The sequence below is a fragment of the Vipera ursinii genome (genome assembly GCF_947247035.1).
Source record: "Vipera ursinii genome assembly, chromosome: 1".
In the NCBI taxonomy this organism is placed as follows: Eukaryota; Metazoa; Chordata; class Lepidosauria; order Squamata; family Viperidae; genus Vipera; species Vipera ursinii.
In genome coordinates, this window is record NC_139512.1 from 326,000,709 (window position 1) to 326,021,196 (window position 20,488).

The window sequence follows — 20,488 nt, forward strand, 5'->3', positions numbered from 1 at the left end:
ATTACTTCACTGACTTCGCGGCGTTGCAAGCCGGCTTTGCGGCACGTCCTCCTACTCATTCTGCAGAGTAGAACCACAGACTCCCCGCCGCCATGAACGTCAACCTCGACCGACCGCTTTATGTAACGTTGCGTATGAAAAAAAAATGCATCGTTATTAAGCATCACGGGTTTAAAATGTGCCAGCGGTCGCCGGGAGGTGGCGCCGTCGAGCTGCTCCGAGCTACCGGTTTATTCCCTCCCTGCAGGCTCGCACGTGGCCCGCCGCCTCCCGGGTGAAAAGCGGCAGCCTCCTAAGCGTTCGCTCCACTCGCCTTTTGCAAAGTGAGCAACGCCGTCCGCACTACGTGTGCGGGGCAGCCGTAGACCCAAATGCACGCTCTGAGCAGTTCGGGGAAGCGTCGGTTTCAGCAACAGCTCCTGACGTCGCTGAAACGAGCCCTCCGTACGGGCTGCAGAGGCGAGGCAAGACGCCCAGCAGAGGAACAAGTGGAAACGGTAGGAGGCTTTCCCTCCTGAGGCAGAGGATGGCTGCGAGGGATGAGCCCAGTTGAGAAAAGGCGTGTGAGGGGATGTCCCGTTAATCCTGAGCTGCTGCTGAAGGGTTGAAAGGTTTTGTGCGGGGTTTTTTTTCTTGGGAAGTGGGGCACCGGGGGAGGGGAATGTTTGCACCAGCCCAACCACGCACTTCTCTGCATCTGCTCCAGGATCCACCCACTCCGTTTATCCCGGAGGTTTGGTGAGGGCACTTTATTGCTCCTCTGCTCCGCCCCACCCGTTGCTCTCAGAGTGTGTGTGTGTGTGTGTGCGTGCCAGCCTGGATGCGTCGTCCAGACTGTTGTACTTTTCTCTCTTCTCTCCTCCTTTCCGGGGTCTTGTACGCAAACCGTGCCAGTCCCGGCTGCCCTGCCTTCTCCAAGGGAGTGGGTGCGCCTGGGGAAGATCTGGGGAAGATACAACTACCACCGCCAATGGAACCTGTTTTGCAACGGGCACTTCGGCTGCCGGTTCTTCGTGGGGCAAATAAGCCGCCGATCCCACTGTATTTCGCTGGACGCGTGTGAGGGCGCCCACCTTTCCAGGATCTTCTGGAGGCTGATTCGAACGCCGCGTTTTGCAAGCTCCGATGTCACTTTCTATCCTTTGCCTCAAGTCACTTCAGCCTACGTGTGGCTGTTCGTCCACAAAGGGGGAGGCGATCTCCTCAGTCCTCTGAAAGAAGGCCGTCTTGCCCGAAGGTGTCTCTTTGAAACTACAGAATTCCCTCTTGACTTTCGAGGAACGGTCGAACTAAGGCTGAAGATCGTCGCTCCTTTTTCCTGGGCCGTAAAACTGCTAGAACTCTCCTCCCTACCTTGCTTGCTCTCTGGGGAAGGATATATCCAGAGGCACTGAGGGAGGGTGAGTGAAGGGTTTTGTTGGTCTCAGAATGCTCCACTCCTTCTTGGGGGACTCTCCTTTCTTCTGAACAAGAGCTGAATAAGAAACTTTGGGAGAAGGAAGGGCTGACTTTCTCTCTACACAAAAGCTCTTGTTGCTGGATTCTGAAGGCAGTTTGAACCCCCTGAGACTCAGTTGCCTACCTGCCACAGCAATTATTTTGGTCAAGGAAAGGGGTTATTTAAGGACCCTCAGGGATTGGGGACGGACTTCAAGGGTATCCTTGCCTCATTCCTTTTCAGAGGTGCTCAGAGCAAGCTTGGGGATTTTCCCGGGAGGTACTTGGAAGCTGCATCTTTCTTGCCGTGACATCAGAAAGAAACTTTGCCCACCAAAATGTCCAAAGTGGTGGCTTCCAGTGGAGTTGGCACCTCGGCAGCATCAGAGAGTTGTGGGGTAGGGCTGGCTGAAGACCTCTCTAAGGTGACTGATGAGGAGCTGCTGAAATGGAGCAAAGAAGATCTCATTCGTAGCCTTCGTAAAGCTGAGTCAGAGAAAATGAGTGCCATGCTGGATCATAGCAACCTCATCCGGGAGGTCAACCGCCGCCTGCAGCTCCACCTGGGCGAGATCCGGGGGCTTAAGGTAAAAGGATGCTTGCAGGAGAGGGAAATGGGAGGGGTTGGGAAGCAAAGGCAAGGTGAGAAGTTCTTCTAGTCCTTGCTAGTCACAATTGCATCTATGTAGCCCCTTGCAGAAAATCCAGGATCATATAGACTGCTATAATGAAAAAAGGTAGGGATGGGCAAATTAGGTAGAGATTTTGTTTGTAAGATTGTTGTGTGTGCTTTTTTTCTGGTCCTCAGAATAAATGCCTAGCATTAAGTTATATTTTCCTCCACCTAAAGTTCTCCCAGGTCACTGGGATTACAAGATCCAGACTTCCCTCCACCAGCATGCTGTAAATAATAGCCGCAGGACTAGGTTAGGAAAAGTTGCTGAATGCCCTTTGTAACAATTGCTGAATGTTGGATCTTGGGATTCTAGTAAAAGGCAAGTGGGCCCCACAAACTGCCTACCCCTACACAAAGGCATGTCATAAGTTGGTGGATATTGTACAGGAGAATTTCTGTACAGGAGATTTAGCCTCACTCTCCCACCCTTAATTATATGTAAAAATACAACTTTAGTTAACCCACTGTTGTTATTATCTCCTTGCCAAAAAAGTTTTCTTTGGACTCGGTCTCAGATAGAAGACATACAGTAATAGCAGAAGGTCTCTTGTGTGTTTGCAAGGTACATTCTATTCCAAAGGTGCTTTTTCAGGAGGCAACTGGACTTTCTTGTTTTTCTTTGAAGATGTTTCTTGTCTTCTTGCTTTTCTTTGAAGATGTTTTGCCTCTCATCCATGAGTTCCATGCCCCATCATCCCGTCAAAGCCGAAGAAGCTTTTTGGATGAGAAGAGAAACATCTTCAAAGAAAAAACAAGGCACATTCTAGTTCAGTTTTTCTGAACCTCAGCAACATTTTAAGATGTGTAGACTTCAACTCTCAGAATTCCCAGCCAGACTGCTAACGTGGGTAGGAAAAAATGAAATACCAACATTTTAATCGTTCTATGTGTTGAGTATACATGGAGTGGAGTGGTTCTTGCTTGCAAATCTATACCTAGTTTTATTTATTTGTTTTACTTAATTGTATACTGCCAGATTAAAAAGATGATTCCTGGAGGGTTTATATCCTAAAAACGTAAAAAACGTGATAAACCTAAAATCAAGATAAAAGACAAATTTCTTTTCTTTATGTGTGTCTGTGTTAACACAGTGAAATGCATAGCACTGTGATTGTTATGTACTGCAGTGAAATGCTTCTGTTGGTATAAAGTACTAGTTTCAATTTGTGGCTTATCCTGTCCAAACATATTTGGACAGCATACTTGGAAAGATACCCTGTTGCGATCAGCCAGAGTTTACTGACTTACTGACAATTGTTTACATATGCCTACCAGGATACTGTCTTCTGAGGCAGTCTACAAGTAGCAGAAAGATATCCTTTGCAGCTTTTTAATTAATGTATTCAAATAATGAAGGGTCCTTACTACTGGAAAGTTGATGTAAAAGGCCCTGTGGAAGAACAGAAGGCAGCTGTTTAATAATATCCTCCTTATCTCCTGAGTTTTTTTTATACGGTGTGTGTTGGTAGGTAGCCCTTCATCTGGAAAGGCCAGTCCAGTAGGAGCAGGCACTTGATCTGATCATAACTACCCCCTCAACGGTCCTCACCAATACATACCTAGCTGGATTTTGTTTTAGGTCATTTCTGCAATACTGATTTATATAGGCTTCTCACACCTTTCAACCATTATTAAAGCAATATTAATCCTGTCCTCATTATCTTCCGAGTATCAGGATAGATAAACCATATTATAAAAGTCCCAAAGATGCTTTTTCACAAGGCAAATTGGACTTTCTCTTTTCTCTTTCAAGACCATTTTGCTTCTCATCCCGAGAAGTTTCTTCAGCTCTGACTGGATGGTGGGGAATGGAAGGATTTATACATGTTATAAAAGACTAACCTAGAAATAGCTTCAAAGAGCTTCAAAGAGCTCCCTAAAAGTCCTTCGGGAAAGGGCGGTATATAAATATAATAAAATAAAATAAATAAAAAATAAATAAAAGTTCCATAATGGAGACAGCACTCTTTAAGTACCTTTAGCTGATTTTGGCTGGTTTGCAAAAGTTAAGCAGGATTGGAGATTAGTATTTGGATTGGTACTGTATTTGGAAGGGAGATCACAGGGAGGTCTCAAGACTGTAGACTAGGCTGTGAAGTTGAAAAGGCAGCAGCAAGAGTTTTCTGAAATTGGTGCAAAAAGTACAGATGTGGAAATAAAATCTTAAGCTTGACTCAAGGGAATATTTTCATTTTAGTCTATGGTGGGTAAGCACCAAGCCAGTTTTAACTGATCTTAAGAAAGGTAAGATAGGTCTGATCTGGTTAATTCTTGGTTGGGAGAATACCAATACCTTCCAGCGGGGTACTTGTGACTGTCAAAACAACATTCCAGAAGGATCCTGTAGTCTGTGAAGTCAATTAGAAGTTGGGATTTGTTTCAGGGAGCTTTTTCCCTTTGTATATCTACATTATTTTTTCGTGGTTGAAATTAAATTTGCAAACAGCACAGGAGTGTGACCTTTCTTCCTCCCTCTTTTGAAAATGGACTGATTTCTTAAAAGTTCAAGAGGTTGTGTTAATTAGTAAGCAAAAATTGTGAAATGGGAGATATTAAAATATGTAAAGTTTTTTTCAAGGCAGCATCTTTTCTAGAAGAATTAGCCATGTGATAAGTGGTTTGCTTTTGCCTCCTCCAGTGAAGGAGAGGCCTTTCCCCAGCACTTGGAGCATTCTAAGTACGGCCAGTTGAGGAGGTGCTTTCATGCTGTAAGTGACCTACTCTTGAAAATAAACTTCAAGAAATGTGAGGTTACCTATCTCAATGGGTAGCAATTTCACAGGACTCAAAATAGAGAAATCCCTTCTTACCATGTTTCCCCAAAAATAAGACCTGGTCTTATATTTTTTTTGCCTCCAAAAGAGGCAGTAGGTCTTACTTTTTGGGGATGTCTTATTTTTTCCCCTGGTGGAGTCACGTGGCTGCTGGCCCGCTTCTGTGGCCACTGCAGCAGGAGGCCATGTAGCCGAGGCAGCTGGGGGAGGGGCGGGAGCTGCCTCAAGTGCCGCATAGGTGCCCAAACACTTTTCTCCTGGACAGAGAAATGACAAAAATGAGGAGATTGGAAGCTTTGTCTGCTTGAAAGTGGGGCGGTTGGAAATGGAGTGAATACCTCAGTTTCCAAGTGCCCCATTTGCAAGCAGATAAGCTTCCTCTGGGTGAAAAGTGTGCAGTCTCTACGCTGGACTTACCGTACCTGCGCTGCTCCAGACACCATCAGCTCCCATGCACTTGATACCGCTTGTGCTGGCCATGCCCACCCCAAGCTTATTTTTGGAGTAGGGCTTATATTAGGCCCACCCCAAAAAATCAGGCTAGAGTTTATTTTCAGGGTGGGTCTTATTTTTGGGGAAACACAGTGTCTATTAGAGGAATTTGTTTAGCTGAATGTAGGAAGTGATGGATCATTGTGGCTTGTCAGCCTTGTGTAATAAACCAGGTAAGAACCACAGCCTGATGATCTAATTCTCCTTATAGAATTAGTTACATTCGTTACATTAGATCATCTAATTCTAATGTAACTTGTAAAGAATTGAATTCTCTACCTATCTCCTTTATAGCCCAAGAAATTAAGGAGAATCTCTTAACCTCTGCTGCTGCCCACTATCCAGTTGCAGCCTATGTTTCTTATCTGACACTTCCCTGGCAGCATCTTTTTGCCCAGTTTCCCATGCTCTTTCCACATAGTATTATATCACTTTCCCCTTCAGACTCATCCTCTCCTTCTGAGCCACCCAGGGAGACAGATTGTGGGCTGGGAAAACAAATTCTAGCTCCTCTCATCTGCTGATAACTCTCCAAGACCATACTGTATGAGGCATTCCCTAAATCAGGTGCACCAGTAGAGCCGCCCCTCCATTGGGAACCTGTTGGTCTTCCCCTCTCATAGCTGTATAATATGCCTGTAACATCTCCCATGGTTACCCCTGAGGCACCCTCCACCCTATACAAGAACCCCTTCTGTTCATTTTAGTCAGTGCCAAACTCTGCAAGTCTAGTAGTTGGCAAGCATGGATTTAGGGTGTTGGTTGTGAAAGCAGTGCACCAGTTACAGCTCATGCACACCTCTTGCTGCCTCCATGACCTTTCTGATTCTGGGTGTCTTTTTTCAATGTATGCTGGCTCAGGAGTTCTGGGAGTTGAAGTCCACGAGTCATAAAAGCGCCAAGGTTGCCTACCCCTGGTCTAGCACCTACAGTCCAGCAGATGCCTCTTTCACTAGCAAAGATTGATGGAATATAGGGTGAGCCGTCATTGATGCTGGCAGTTGCAACTGGAGTGCTACTTGGTTTATTTGCTTAATCACTGGAACAAGGCCAATAAATTGTGAGTCTGGTTTCTTGGAAGACTGTTGAATTCTTTTGGTCTGAACAGACTTGTATAGTGTGGGCTGCTCCTTCCAGAAAGTGTCTCCATTACTAAACGACATTTTTTATTGCCAGCAACTCCTTATGGAAAATATCATAGTTCCTTTCTGCTGGCAGGAGCATTCTGGAGTAAAAGGCACACCAAAGTAAATCCCCCCCTTTCTCCACCTGGTTCAGGACTGCTCCTATGACCATATATCTGAAGTAGTTGTCTTCATCACAGAGGGTCAGGGTGGCCAAAGAGGCACTGAGAAGCAAGCATTTGTTTTAATTCTTGAAATGCTGCCTGTTCTTAGACAGACCAGGAGAACTACTGATCTTTTTTAAAGAGCTGGGACAGTGGTTTTTATCTGGTCAGCAAAATTCAAGATGAATTTCCTGTAGAAGTTAGCAAAGTCCAGAAAGCATTGCACACCTTTCATATTATGGGATATATGTGTGTGTGTATGTCTATGTGCATGCACCAAGATAACATAGATCAACTTTTCTAGATCCATCTGTATGCTTTCTGTGAAAATTCTGTTGTCCAGATAGTTCAATTGAGGTACATCAAATGCACACTTCTCTGTTTGGCAAAGAACTTGTCCCATAATTTTTGCAATATGTTTCTGATATGGGTGATATACGAGAAGGGATCTTAGGAATAAACTAATATGTCAACTAAGTACACCACCATGTACTTATCTAAAATGTTTGCAAATATGTTGTTTATGAGTCTAGAAAAACAGCTCCACAGTTAACCAATCCGAAATGCATCTCTGCATATTTGAATTTGCCATAACTTGTATGAATTAAATACTCATGTTTTTCTTTTATTGTGATTATGTTGCAAGCACTTCTCAAGTCTAGTTTTGTAGAGATGCATGCCTTTTGTAGCTGGTATAATAGATCGGAGATAAGTAGAAGTGGATAATGGTCTCTAATTGTCACTCTGTTTAGACATAAAGTCTCCACATTTTTCTGATAGTGCCAATCCTTCCTTGTTCTATAATTTCGTATAAGTTATGATGGATCCTCCAAGAGAGACTTATGACCAGATTCCAAAATTCCATCTCCCTCCAAGTCCTGTATCCACATTTTGGGTACTTGGCAACCAGCATGTATTTATGGCTGTTTGCAGTATTCCACAGTCAATGTGACCAAAGTATGCAATGTTTTTGCCAGAGCAGGCACTTATCTCTTTTTTTCCATAGAAATGCCCTATAACAAACAATGGGTTTATTTGATGGCTGCATGTTTGCTTAATGTTTATTACCAAAAAGGTTATAAAATCTGGTCCATCAGGTCACATAGGTGATCCACTTTAATCACCCTCATGACATAATGACCCTAATAGGCAAGCTCCATTACAGTCTACCTGAATTTGAGGGGTTGCTGGTAGGGTAAAGGTGCACTGCTTGTAAGTGATGCTGCTGTCATTTAAACAAAGGGAATAAGAACAGCTTTTGTGCCCAACGTACAACTGGATCATGCAGCTGAACTACTCTGTTCCTAAGACAGTGGGCTCTTGCAAGGAGGCAGTTAGATAGAATATTATGCACTCTGTGTGATCTTTGACTGTCAAATGCAAAAGAGCTGGACACTGCAATATCAGTCCTGCTCTTACTGTCTGTCAATCGTCTCAACTATCATTTGGCTTTCTAGAGCTTGAGTAGAAAAGTGTAGTTTCTGTACTGCCTATATATTTATGAAATTAGTGGTTGCCCCAGAAATCTATAAGAACAGAAAGTCTATCTTCTGCCTGGAACATAAAGAAACAATATCAGGAATAATTAAGTATGTTTGCCTGATTTTGGGGTGTTTAAGCTCTCCTTAAAAGGTGGAGGGTCCGGGGTGGGGGGGGGGCAACAAAGTTTCCCTGGTGTGCTGCTTTGTAATGAGCTGGGGATTTGTTGGCTATGTACTCTGTTAATGTAAAGTTCTGCCTTTCATTTATTATGTCAAAGACTTGTGCTTTTATCAGGAATTATCTGACTATGTATCCAGTGGCCCTGCAGTATTCAAACACAATCCCTGATCACTTCTTTTTTTTGCTTTTGACGGTGATTTTTTTTGGTTGATCCCGCTTTGCCTAGATTCTCCTGGACTGGATTCTGGAGAGGTCATTGGGAGGAGTGATATGAGGGGAACAATTGCTAAAAGAGATTCTTTTCCCCTTATTGTTCCTTCCCTGCCTTAACTCTTTCAGTCAGGCATCTATTATTTCTAGAGCTTGAGGAGATTATTATTAACAAGCTTGAATCAACTCTTCCAGAGTGATTGGGGTATCTTGCCTCACCAGTTAGTCTGTTAGGTCCTCTGTCAATCCTTCTCTGAACTGATCAATCAGGGCTAAGTCATTCCATCCCACATTGTCAGCAAATAATTTAAAGTCTGAAATACATGCTCTGTCATGATAGTTTGCATGGAATCCCCAAAATATCGTTTGAATTTACACATGAAGTCATGATAGTTGTCCAACTCTGAATCATTCCCCTCAATGAATATTATAGTCTGCTTTGCTGTTGCTTCCTTTTCAGTACAAAAATCACTAGGAAACGCTATTGGCCTGCCTGCCATAAATCGATCCCGTTGAGCTGTGAATATCTGGGAATGATCCTGGTTCTCTCCAAAGTTGTCCAGAGTGCTTCCATGGGAAGACAGAAGCATTGGCTGAGCTACAAGTTGTTGCGCTGCCATGGGTTGGAGCAAATTCTGCCTCAACTGTTGTGTTAGTTATATTTTGGCATTCTGCAATTTGCTCATCTCTTCATCTACTTGCTTCTGATGTTGGAACAAAATTTCTGTCAGACGCTCTGCAGATAGCAGAGTTCCTTGAGAATCAGAGACCATTCCTGAAATTTCTGTCTTTGGAAGAGAACAGAAAATTTACAAGGTGTCAGCCTCTTCAGTCTCATGGGGTAATAGGAATCACAACCAGACAGCTAATATTATTTATTGTAAAAGCTACATTGACAGAATTTTGCAAGTCTGGAAGTACAATCCTTCACTCCTTTCCTTCACAGGTCTCTTTTGTGTTCCTTGACAGCTCACCATCAAGTTGTGGGCTATGTTGGCCTTTGTCTAACTGTTCCCCTTTGCTCAGTCTCCCAAGGTCTTTTCCACATTCCGTTACACGGCCAATCTCCTTTTTTGCCTAATCTATTTTATAAATTTGTCATGAGAATTAAATTGGGTCAGAGAACTATGCTCACCATACTGGCCCCTCTGGAAGAAGTATGGAATGTAACTTAATATCAGTAGTAATAATAATAAAGTCTAGTATTTTCATATTGTTCTTTGAGAATATCCATCCCTGTGGCTTATACTATATAATTGTATTTAGTAATAAATAAGTAATCTTGCCAACCGAAATCCGGATGGCCCCCGACCTCCGCACCTTCCGGCGCGACTTAAAAACTTACCTGTTCCAGCAGTCTGGCCTGGCCTGATAGCTCTAATTGGGGTCCCAGTTTGTTTTTACTATTGTTTTTCACTATTGTTCAATCTGTATACCTACCTTACTCTGTACACCGCCCTGAGTCCCTCGGGAGAAGGGCGGTTTATAAAAATAAATAAATAAATAAATAAATAAATAAATCTGGGAAAGATGGTGAACTTGGTAAAGGGTCAGCTTTTCTGCTGATAAAGCTTGTTATAAATACATTCCCCAAAGTGAATAGGACAATCAATTTTAAAAGCTTTCTCCACATCATGCTTTTATACCCCCAAGTCAGAATTTTTTTTTTAAAGTAACAAAATGCCACTGTCACAATTTTTAGGAAAAATTTCCTGCCTGGTCACCTGGAGGCAAAATCAAATGCAAGTAAGTACAACTCTGACTGATCCTCTGTGTGCAGATCTGTAAGAATAGACTCTTGATGGAGAAAGCCTTTCCGGGCTTCAGCTGGAAGTCTTTTCAGCCACACTATAGTATGTGAGGGAAATAATAGAACTGTATTCTATTCCAGAGCTTTGGCTCTTTCCTCTTTTATAATGTGCCTTCTGTGCTGCTGTTTGGGCCTTAGCATGCCTGATTTATGTCATAACTCAGTTCTTTTAACAGCTTTGAAAAGTCTGCAAAAAGTCTTTTGTTCTTCTTTCTTGCTGTTACACTGACTCCCAGCTTCTGATGCGTTTATGAGAGGCAGATTATTTAGTTTTAATCCAATGAAAAGAGTCAGGGAGGAAATGCTGATTTTTCTAGGTGTCTGTTTGTCCGTCCATCCATCCGCTATTATAGATGATCCATCTAACCCCCCCTCCTCTGGCGTCTATTGATCCATTGATGCAGGACCCTTCTCTCCCCCTATTTCCCTCCCTCTTTCTTTCTCCTCCTCTCTCTCTCCTTCTCTCTCTCCCTCTCTTTCTCTCCCTCTCTCTTTCCCTCTCTTTCCCCCTCTTTCTCTCTTTCCCTCTCTTTCCCTCCCTTTCTTTCTCCTTTTCTCTCTCCCTCTCTTTCTCTCCCTCTCTATTTCTCTCTCTCTCCCTCTATGTCTTTTTCTCCCTATTTCTTTCTCCTTCTTTCTCTCTTTCTTTCTCTCTATTTCTCTCTCCCTCTCTTTCTATCCCTCTCTCTATTTCTCTCTTTCTCTCCCTCTCTATTTTTCTCTCTCCCGCCCTCCCTCTCTCCCATTATCCCTTCCTTCTTTCCTTCCTTTCTTCCTTCCCTCCCTCTTTGTCCTTTCCTTCTTCCCTCCCTCCCATTGTCATTTCTTTCCTTCCTTCCAAATCCATTTTTACCAAGAAACCTGGCGCCCACTTAAGTCTTTATGAAGCACTGGAGGAAAGTTGTAGAAGATCTATCAATGATACTTGGAGGTTGCTAGCTCATTTAGTAAGCTTTATTCCAGCAACAGAAACACCTCGTATTGGCTCAGAGTCAATCCATGCACGCCAACAATGCTGCTGTGGATTGCGGGGCAGGAAGGCGCCCTTCACACGGGAGGGATGGAAGACGCACCAAAACACCCTTCGCCCCGCTCACCTTCTGCAGACGTGGCCGGAGTCCCAGGTGGGGGGAGATCCGGGGCTGAGGCACACTCAGGGAAGCGCATGCTAGCAACTCACAACCAGCTGCTCTTGGGGGATGGAGGCACAAAGCCGGTCAGACAGGGCTCAGAGCAGTTGAGTGTCCCGGACTACACCTGTGCTTCTACCTTTCCCAGGGTGGCCCCCGCAGTGGAGCGCAGCACAGGGCACTGGCATGCCCCACTGCCACAGAAGTGGCCCGCTGGAGCAGCCCCAACAGGCCCTCGTCCCGGAGCCTCCCACTGCTGGAAACCTGCAGCAGCGGCATAGCAGGGCTTGCGAATAGTGGGGTGGGTGGCAGTGGCTGCTCCTGGTGCCAACTAAGGGCAAGCAGGGCAAGGCCGCTCCTGCTTGAAAGCCAGGATTCGGCAGCCAGAGAGCTGCTCGCACAGGGCTCTCCTGGGGCTGGCAGGCCGAATAGGGACCGGCCTCTCCCTCTCCGTGCTAGAGCAGCACCCGCGGAGGCGGCCCTGTGGCCTGGCTTTCTCTTGCAAAAAGCAAGCTGAAATGGAGCGAGGGAGATTGCCATGAACGCGAATCAGTGAATGCTGAGAAATGCCGATCTCGCGCTTCTGCAATCTCCCTCGCTCGGTTTAGCTTGCCTTGCTGCAAGAGAAAGCAAGCTGAAAACTTATTGCTAAGCACATTGGTTTGTGCTTAAATTGTAAGCCGCCCTGAGTCTTCGGAGAAGGGTGGGATATAAATGGGATTAAAAAAAAAACGAGCGAGGGAGATTGCAGCAGCGCGAGATCGGCCGATTCACGTTCCTGGCAATCTGCCTCGCTCCGTTTCAGCTTGCTTTCTCTTGCAGCATGGAAAGCTGAAACCGAGCGAGGGAGATTGCAGCAGCGCGAGATCGGCCAATTCGCGTTCCTGGCAATCTGCCTCACTCCGTTGTCAGCTTGCTTTCTCTTGCAGCAAGGCAAGCTGAAACCGAGCGAGGGAGATGCAGCAGCGCAAGATGGGTCAATTCGCGTTCCTGGCAATCTCCCTCGCTCGGTTTCAGCTTGCTTTCTCTTGCAGCAAGGCAAGCTGAAACTGAGCGAGGGAGATTGCAGCAGTGCGAGATCAGTGTTTCTCAGCATGTGCCGATTCGCGTTCCTGACAATCTCCCTCACTCGGTTTCAGCTTGCTTTCTCTTGCAGCAAGGAAAGCTGAAACCGAGTGAGGGAGATTGCAGCAGCGCGAGATCGGCATTTCTCAGCACGTGCCGATTCATGCTCCTGGCAATCTCCCTTGCTTTCCACTTGTGGAGGTTGGGGCTGGCCATACGGATCAGCTAGCGATTTCATACGGCCGGCCCAACCTCTGCCAATGGGCTCGTCGGTGGAGGTCAGGGCCAGATGTACGTAGTTGCCAACAGTGGGGGGGAGGGAGTTGGGCACGTTTTTCCCTCCACACCCGCATTCTGATGGCTTCACCTGCCCTGGCGCACATCAGGTGGGCCTCGATTCCCACCTGCTGCCACAGGATGAATCCTTAGGGAGGGCGCGTGCTGTCTGGATGCTTTGCTTTCCCCTTTGCATTGCACATCGGGAAGAGGAGAAGGGGAAATCTCTCGAGCCCCAGGAGGGAGGCAATGTGAGGGCTGTGAGGGGTATCACAAGCTTGCGGGGGGAGGGAGGAAAAGAAGATGGACGCAAGTGGATGCAAACACCTACCTGCCGAGGGAGTGGATGGCTCTGTCCCCTTCAGGCTCACGCTTGCTTCTGGAGGAAGGGCATCATGGTTGCTGCACAATGAGTCCCAGGGGAGGGCGGGGCCTCACTCTGCGCCTAAGCTCTTTGCGCGGCCTGGTAGGTTCCTGCAGCAGCATGTTTTTCAGCAGCAAGTAAGCTGGGAAGGAGCAGGGGGGAGATGGGGGAAGGCAGGGGGGGAGGAGGGCGATGCCACGTACCAGCAGCCAGGTGCTTGCGTACCACCAGTGGTACATGTACCACCGGTTGAAAAGCCCTGGTTTAATCCACTGGATGAAATTGCAGAATGTTCAAATGTGTATTAACTTCTGTTTCTTTCATTTTTTCTTAATCTAAAAAAATCAGGCTAGGAAATATGCAGCTAAATAAAGGAAGACGGCTGAGAAAGAAAAGCTACCCCCTCCCCTTTTTATTTCCTATCTCATAATCGCCTGTTTCAGGCCTGTTTTTAATTGGAAGCTGGGGTGAGAGAACTAATGGAAAATGAAAAAGCAACTTAAGAAAGGCAATTTGAGCAGAAAGATAATTAGAAAAGAAAGGAAAAATGAAAAATACTTCATTTTTATTCTGCTTGGAAAAAAGTATGTTATGCATAAAGTGTAAAAAAAAACCTAGATAAGTAGCCTTCCCCAACCATATGTCCTCCAGATATGATAGATTTAGAACAGTGACTAAATACTACGTAGCCTAAAACATCTGGAAGACTATATTGAAGTACTGGGCACATATCAAATCCATAGGGGAAAAATAGGAATGATGCCACATCTTTGCATATAATATTGAGCTTTGTTAGGAGGGATGTGTGGTAATGTTTGGAACTATAGGAGGCATAGAAATAGGCATTTCTTGAGAACAGGCTTTCCTCAGAAGCTTCTGTTTTATTTTGAAATGGGACAAGTCACCTATGGGTTGTAATAGGACATCATGAAAATAGCACCATCCAAGTTTGCATGACTGAAGCAGTGGTGGTAAAGGTTAAATTCCTCCTTCAATACAAAAAATAGCTTACAGGTTAAATTCCTCCTTTAGTACATGAAATAACTTGCATGTCCCTGTAAAGCTGATGCTATGTTTATTTAGAAAATAATCCTGCACATTAAAGCAAAATATTTATTTAACACCAGAACTAAATCTCAGGAATAAAAGAGAAACTAAGATATATCTTTTTTTAAAAAAATCAATAGTCTCCCCAGGTTACTTCCCAGTTTCCTTTTACTATCAAGACCAGCCATTGTATAAACTTCAGAAGGAACAGTGAAAGAGGGAATTGATCCCAGTTCTATTTTCTGTTCTCTTAATACCTACTATTATACTGGAGAGGGAGGGAGAAAAGGATTGAGATTTTTATCAGCTTCATAGCTGGAAGGAAAATTAAATACCTGTTATATGAGGAAGATGGGAAAGCTACACGGATTTTTCTTCCTGAAGATAGACAGTAGAATTTAACCATAGTTTCTTACTTCTCTCAAAGGAGTTTTCAGTGAGTTTATTGATAAACCTTAGTCTGACTGCAGAACTGTCCTGCAGTTTACAAGGGAGGCTCTTAGTGATCCATTATGATCAGGATCAGGTGATCCACTTTTGCTGATTTTTAGTCCTCTTTTCCCAGAGTTCCTGCTGTCACCAGTCCTCATGTACATTTTTTCTGTTGTTTAATAACAAGGAAAGGATAGCTAAACCTTTTATGCTTTCTTCCACTTTCTGAGGGAGAAAATTGTCAGCGACGTTCACAGATTTTTTCTCCCAACAGAATAATTATCCCCCTCCCTCCATCACTATTGTTATATGTCCCTGCAAGAGGTACAGCTTGTTGTTGGTGACCATGATTCCTATCTTAATCAGGCAGGCAGTGTTCAATATCAACAGTGTTTTCATTTGTCCCTCCCATTTATTTTAACCCAAATTATTTCTAGAGTATCTCCAAGTTGATCCGTTTGGATTTCTCATCAGATATGGATACTTTTAGCAAAGAGTGCACTTCCTATCCCCTTCTGTTTCTTCTATTTCTTTTAAACAAATGGTATTACTTAGACTGTACTTTCTACTTATTGAAGTCATCCCACCAGGCCTCTGTTAACACCCATTAAACATTTTAGTCTTCCTCTACAAGGAATTCAACCTCATCTTAATTTTTCCCCCCACATACTGGACTATGGTAATAGAAGCTGTAACCTTTATGAGCTAGTGTTCTTTCTGCTTTTTATTGAATGGTTTAATAGGATCCCTTACAGCCCACTCTCAACAGAGTTCTCATCTTTATTTGAGGCCTATATTTATTTGTCTTTATTTGTGATTCAAGGTAACTAGTCAACTCTGTTATGGTTTTGCAAAACCCCTCTGTACATTCCACATGCATTTCAGCCCATGATTCTTTTGTTTATGTTCTTGAAAGATGCATCTACCTGCCTTCTGCCCTTCATTGTCCTACCACCTGTTTATCAAAGTCCATTTTTCTTCCCACAAATGCTTAGAGCAGATACGGCTGGAGTCCGAGGTGGGGGGAGATCCGGGGCTGAGGTGCACTCAGGGAAGCGCATGCTAGAAACTCACAAGCAGCTGTTTTTGGGGGATGGAGGCAGAAAGCTGGCCAGACAGGGCTCGGAGCGGTTGACCATCCCCGGACTACAGCTGCGCTTCCACCTTTCCCAGGGTGGCCCCTGCAGTGGAGCACAGTGCAGGGCACCAGCATGCCCCACTGCCACAGAAGCGGCCTGCCGGAGCAGCCCCGACAGACCCTCATCCCAGAGCCTCCTGCTGCTGGAAACCTTCGGCGGTGGCATAGCAGGGCTTGCGAAAAGCGGGGTGGGTGGCAGTGGCTGCTCCCAGCACCAACTAAGGGCAAACAGGGCAAGGCCGCTCCTTCTCGAAAGCCAGGATTTGGCGGCCAGCGAGCCGCTTGCGCGGGGCTCTCATAGGGCTGGCGGGTCGAATGGGGACCGGCTTTTCCCTCTCCGCACTAGAGCAGCACCTGCAGAGGCAGCCCTGTGGCCCGGCTTTCTCTTGCAGAAAGCAAGCTGAAACCGAGCGAGGGAGATTGCCAGGAACGTGAATCGGCGCATGCTGAGAAACGCCGATCTGATGCTGCTGCGCGAAATGCTTAGAGCAGTGATGGCGAACCTTTTAGAGACTGAGTGTCCAAAACCCACCTCGCCCCTACCCTGCCCCCGCCTCTCCTGCCTGCAGGGCCCCCCACCACCTCCATGGCCTGCCACAGCAGATTGCCCAGGCGGCCCAGCAGCCTCATGACAGCCACGCCCTCTGTGCACCGCAGCGTCATCTGCATGTGATGAGGTGGGAGGGCGGAGTCTTGTCCCAGCTGCCCGGTTGCCATGTCCTTGGCTGCATTTCTCTGCGCAGGCTGTGCCTGGGGTGACTCTCCTCCTGGGGGGCTGCTGGTGAGGAGGGGGCCATGGGGGGTGTTGGGGCTGGGGGGTGATGGCATGCATGCCCACAGATAGGGCTCTGAGTGCCGCCTCTGGTATGCGGGCCATAGGTTTGCCACCACTGGCTTAGAGTCTATTTCATGTTTGAGGGCCTGCAAGCAATTTCTCAGTATAATCTCTGCCTCTTATTTCTGATGGTTACTGTTATCCCTTGGATTTCCTCCTTCATATAATTAAATAATCTTCATATATTATAGCTAATATGTTTGTTCCATAGACATAACATTTTCCTCTGTTATATTAAAATTTCAATTTAGAGGACTCTGAAAATACACCCAAGTTCTGTCTAGCAAGGTAGCCACAGTTCAGACTGGAACTTCTTTTGTCAAGTGAGGTGGTAATTAAAGGAATTGTGCCCAATTTATATTTTTTTGCCATGGTTGTTAAATGACTCACGGGGTTGTTAAATGAATCACACAGTCATTAAGCAAATCTTGCTTTCTCCATTGACTTTGCTTGCCAGAGTGTATTTGGGAATGTTGCAGATGGTAATTATGTGACCCTGGGATGCTGCAACCATCTTAAATGCATCCTGGTTGTGCCAGATCACATGACTGCAGGAATGCTGCAATCTACAATTTTAAGGCTCGGTCATAAGTCATTTTTGTAACTTCAAACAGTTGCTAAATGAATAGTTGTAAAACGAGGACTATCTTGTAGACTCTCATCTTTGTTAGCATCTGACAAAGTAAATGCCATCCTAAGCAGGTGTCCCAGCCTTATGGTTTCTAGTCTTAAACTCAGTACTGAATGGGTAATTTACAATTCCTCCTCCTTGCAGTCTGACAGGCAGTCTCTTGTGCCAGACAGCAAGTTGCTATCTCAAACATTTGAACAAACGTTTTCTTGAGGGAGATATGCTTACTTTGGGGTGTAACAAAATAAGATTTCCCCATCCCTCTTTTTTTGTTCTTTTGGAAAGTGCAGTCAGAACTCCAGGAAGAAATGAAGAAAATCTGTGCCAAGGCTTTGGGGACAAAAAGAGTACTAAGTTCTCCAGCATGACCAATGGAGAATCCACAATGGATGGGTTAATCCTTGTCTTCCTGCCCAGAGACCATCAATCAACCCTTTGCCATGCCTCTTCCCTTGGGCTAGAATACCCAGTCTTGACTTGGTCTTCACCCATATGAGACGTGTAAAGCTTGGCTTAGTCTTTAGGCAGAGACAACAATCAGGTCGTTTTTTCCTTTATTTTCTTCTCTTCTCTCATCTATTGTGGTTCTTTTGGCTGCTGTGTTTATTAGCACAGCGTGAGATGGCCCAGCTAAGGGGGATTTGAAGCTTCAGCCGGCAGTCAGAACTCCAGAAAACCCCCCGAAGAGAATCTGTGACAAGGCTTTGGGGAGAAAAAGAGTACTAAGATTTCTTCTCTAACCTTTGGTTGAAGTTGGATTTTGCAGGAAGAAGGGTTTTCCAACAAATTGACAGAGATAACATCTGTTCAAGTTCTTTTTTCTCTAGACGAATAGGCAAAAGTTAGCTAAGTACCGAGTTTCTTTTTTTCTCGTGTATCTGCTAGTTAATACTGCATTGTCTCAGGCAACTATTCTGTACAAGATCAACTGATAATATTTTATGTGCACATCAGAATGGCCTGTAAAGTGGAAAGTGAGCAGCATCTAACATCAGGTCTGTCAGAAAGTTATCTTTTCCTGTATATTTTGGAAATTTTTTTTAATAAGTAAAAAAGATCTGTTTGTTTTAATGCTGCCTGTTTGCTATGGGGCCCTCTCTCTCTTACATGTTGGAGTTAAGGAAGACACTCTCTCTCTCTCTCTCTCTCTCTCTCATACGCTTTTTAAGAGTCTTGTTGATGAATATGAGTTGAAGGAATAGGTAGAGTTAGTAAATGTATCCCTGCTACTATTTTTTCTTCAGTGCATCACACATATTTTCCCCACATAAGTGTATAATGGTTCACTTATTTAGACAAAAGCAGAACATTGTGTTTGTGGACATCATTGAGATAAAGATCAGTTGTGGTGAGCAACTAAATAATAAGCCTATATTACAGATTTATCCTCGCACAGAAATTTGTTCTTCCATTGTAAGAGAATATAGTTTCAGTTTAAATATGGTGTTTTGGGAGTGGATGGGATGCACCTTTGAATCAGTATTGTCTGCCTGGAAAATTCCCTGCAGTTTTCTTGGCAATATTTCAGAAATATTGCTATAGTCATCTTCCTAGGGCTGAGAGAAAGTTAATAATAAAGTTGGAAGAGACCTTGGAGATCATCTAGTCCAACCCCCTGCTCAGGCAGGAAACCCTATCCCATTTCAGACAAATGGCTGTCTAATCTCTTCTTTAAAACTTCCAGTGTTGGAGCATTCACCGCTTCTGGAGGCAGGTTATTCCACTGATTAATTGTTCTAACTGTCAGGAAGTTTCTCCTTTGTTCTAAGTTGCTTCTCTCCTTGATTAGTTTCCACCCATTGCTTCTTCTCCTGCCTTCAGGTGCTTTGGAGAATAGCTTGTCTCCTCTTCTTTGTGGCAACCCCTGAGATATTGGAACACTGCTATCATGTCACCCCTCGCCCTTCTCTTCATTAAACTAGACATACCCAATTCCAGCAACTGTTCCTTATATGTTTTAGCCTCCAGTCCCCTAATCATCTTTGTTGCTCTTCTCTGTACTCTTTCTAGAGTCTCAACATCTTTTTTACATTGTGGTGACCAAAACTGGATGTAATATTCCAAGTGTGTCCTTACCAAGGCATTATAAAGTGGTATTAGTACCTCACGTGATCTTGATTCTATCCCTCTGTTAATGCAGCCTAGCACTGTGTTGGCTTTTTTGGCAGCTGCAGCACACTGCTGGCTCATATTTAAGTGATTGTCCACTAGGACTCCAAGATCCCTCTCACAGTTACTACTATTGAGCAAGGTACCACCTATACCAGGGGTAGACAACCTTGGCTCTTTTATGACTCATGGACTTCAACTCCCAGAATTTTTGAGCCAGCCTGGCTCAGGAATTTTGGGAGTTGAAGTCCACGAGTCATAAAAGAGCCAAGGCTGCCTACCCCTGACCTATGTTATACCTGTACATTTGGTTTTTCTTGCCTAAATGTAGAACCGTACTTTTTTCACCCAACTAGCTTTGTGTCTAATTCAGAACTCACAGTTTCCCAATTTCTAGTCTGGTGCCTTAACCACCAACAGTATGGCTTTCTTCAGTTTACATAATATTCATGCTCTCTGCATATCCTGTACTTAAGTCACACTTTTTACTGGTGGGAGAAAATGATCTTTTACAGCATGATTCAGAACTTTCCCTTTTAGAAAATGTGGAATCTTTCTCACAGAAACAGATACTCATATACATTCAAACATTTGTTGCTAATACTTTAGCCTTTAGGGGAAAATGTTATTTTTCTTTTAAAAGATTGAACTTGCGGTCTATTAGCTAATCTTTGCTGCACTGGTTACCAGCTTGTTTCCAGGTCCAATTCAAGGTGCTGGTGTGGCACTGAGTTATTTGAGGGACTGTCCTTTCCTGATTTCATTCGTACTTGTTCCATCAGATCCAACAGAACAGGCAATATTACAGATTATGTTATCTAGGGAGCTACATTTTGTGGGTCCTAAGGCATTTCCGCTATGGCCCCCACACTGTGGAATCTTCTTTTCCCAGGTGAGGATGGCCTCACTGCTAAACCTCTGAAGGTCCTTCAAGACTTTGTTATGCCAAGTCTTGAAGGCTTGGTAACCCTGGTGGATGGGTGAACCTAATGAGGTGGCTGCATTACTATTAACATCCCTTTTCTATTATTCTTGTTTTACCTGTTTTTATATTTTTAAAATGTTCTTTGTAAACAGTAATGATTTTAGATAGTTAGATGTCAGAGTCAATT

The 20,488-nt window shown here is 44.5% G+C and overlaps 1 protein-coding gene across 4 annotated transcripts in view; it reads left to right on the forward strand.

The window, feature by feature from the left end:
- The first annotated feature begins 292 nt into the window (after positions 1-292).
- Positions 293-20,488, forward strand: part of CCDC85A (coiled-coil domain containing 85A) — a 165,438-nt gene continuing 145,242 nt past the window's right edge. For 3 of the 4 annotated variants that reach the window (XM_083377845.1, XM_083377846.1, XM_083377848.1), the window contains exon 1: positions 293-2,024. In XM_083377845.1, the coding sequence (XP_083233971.1) occupies positions 1,776-2,024 (249 nt within the window). In that variant the 5' untranslated portion in view covers positions 293-1,775. The remainder of the gene's footprint in view (positions 2,025-20,488) is intronic. The other variant, XM_083377847.1, reaches the window with a different exon arrangement.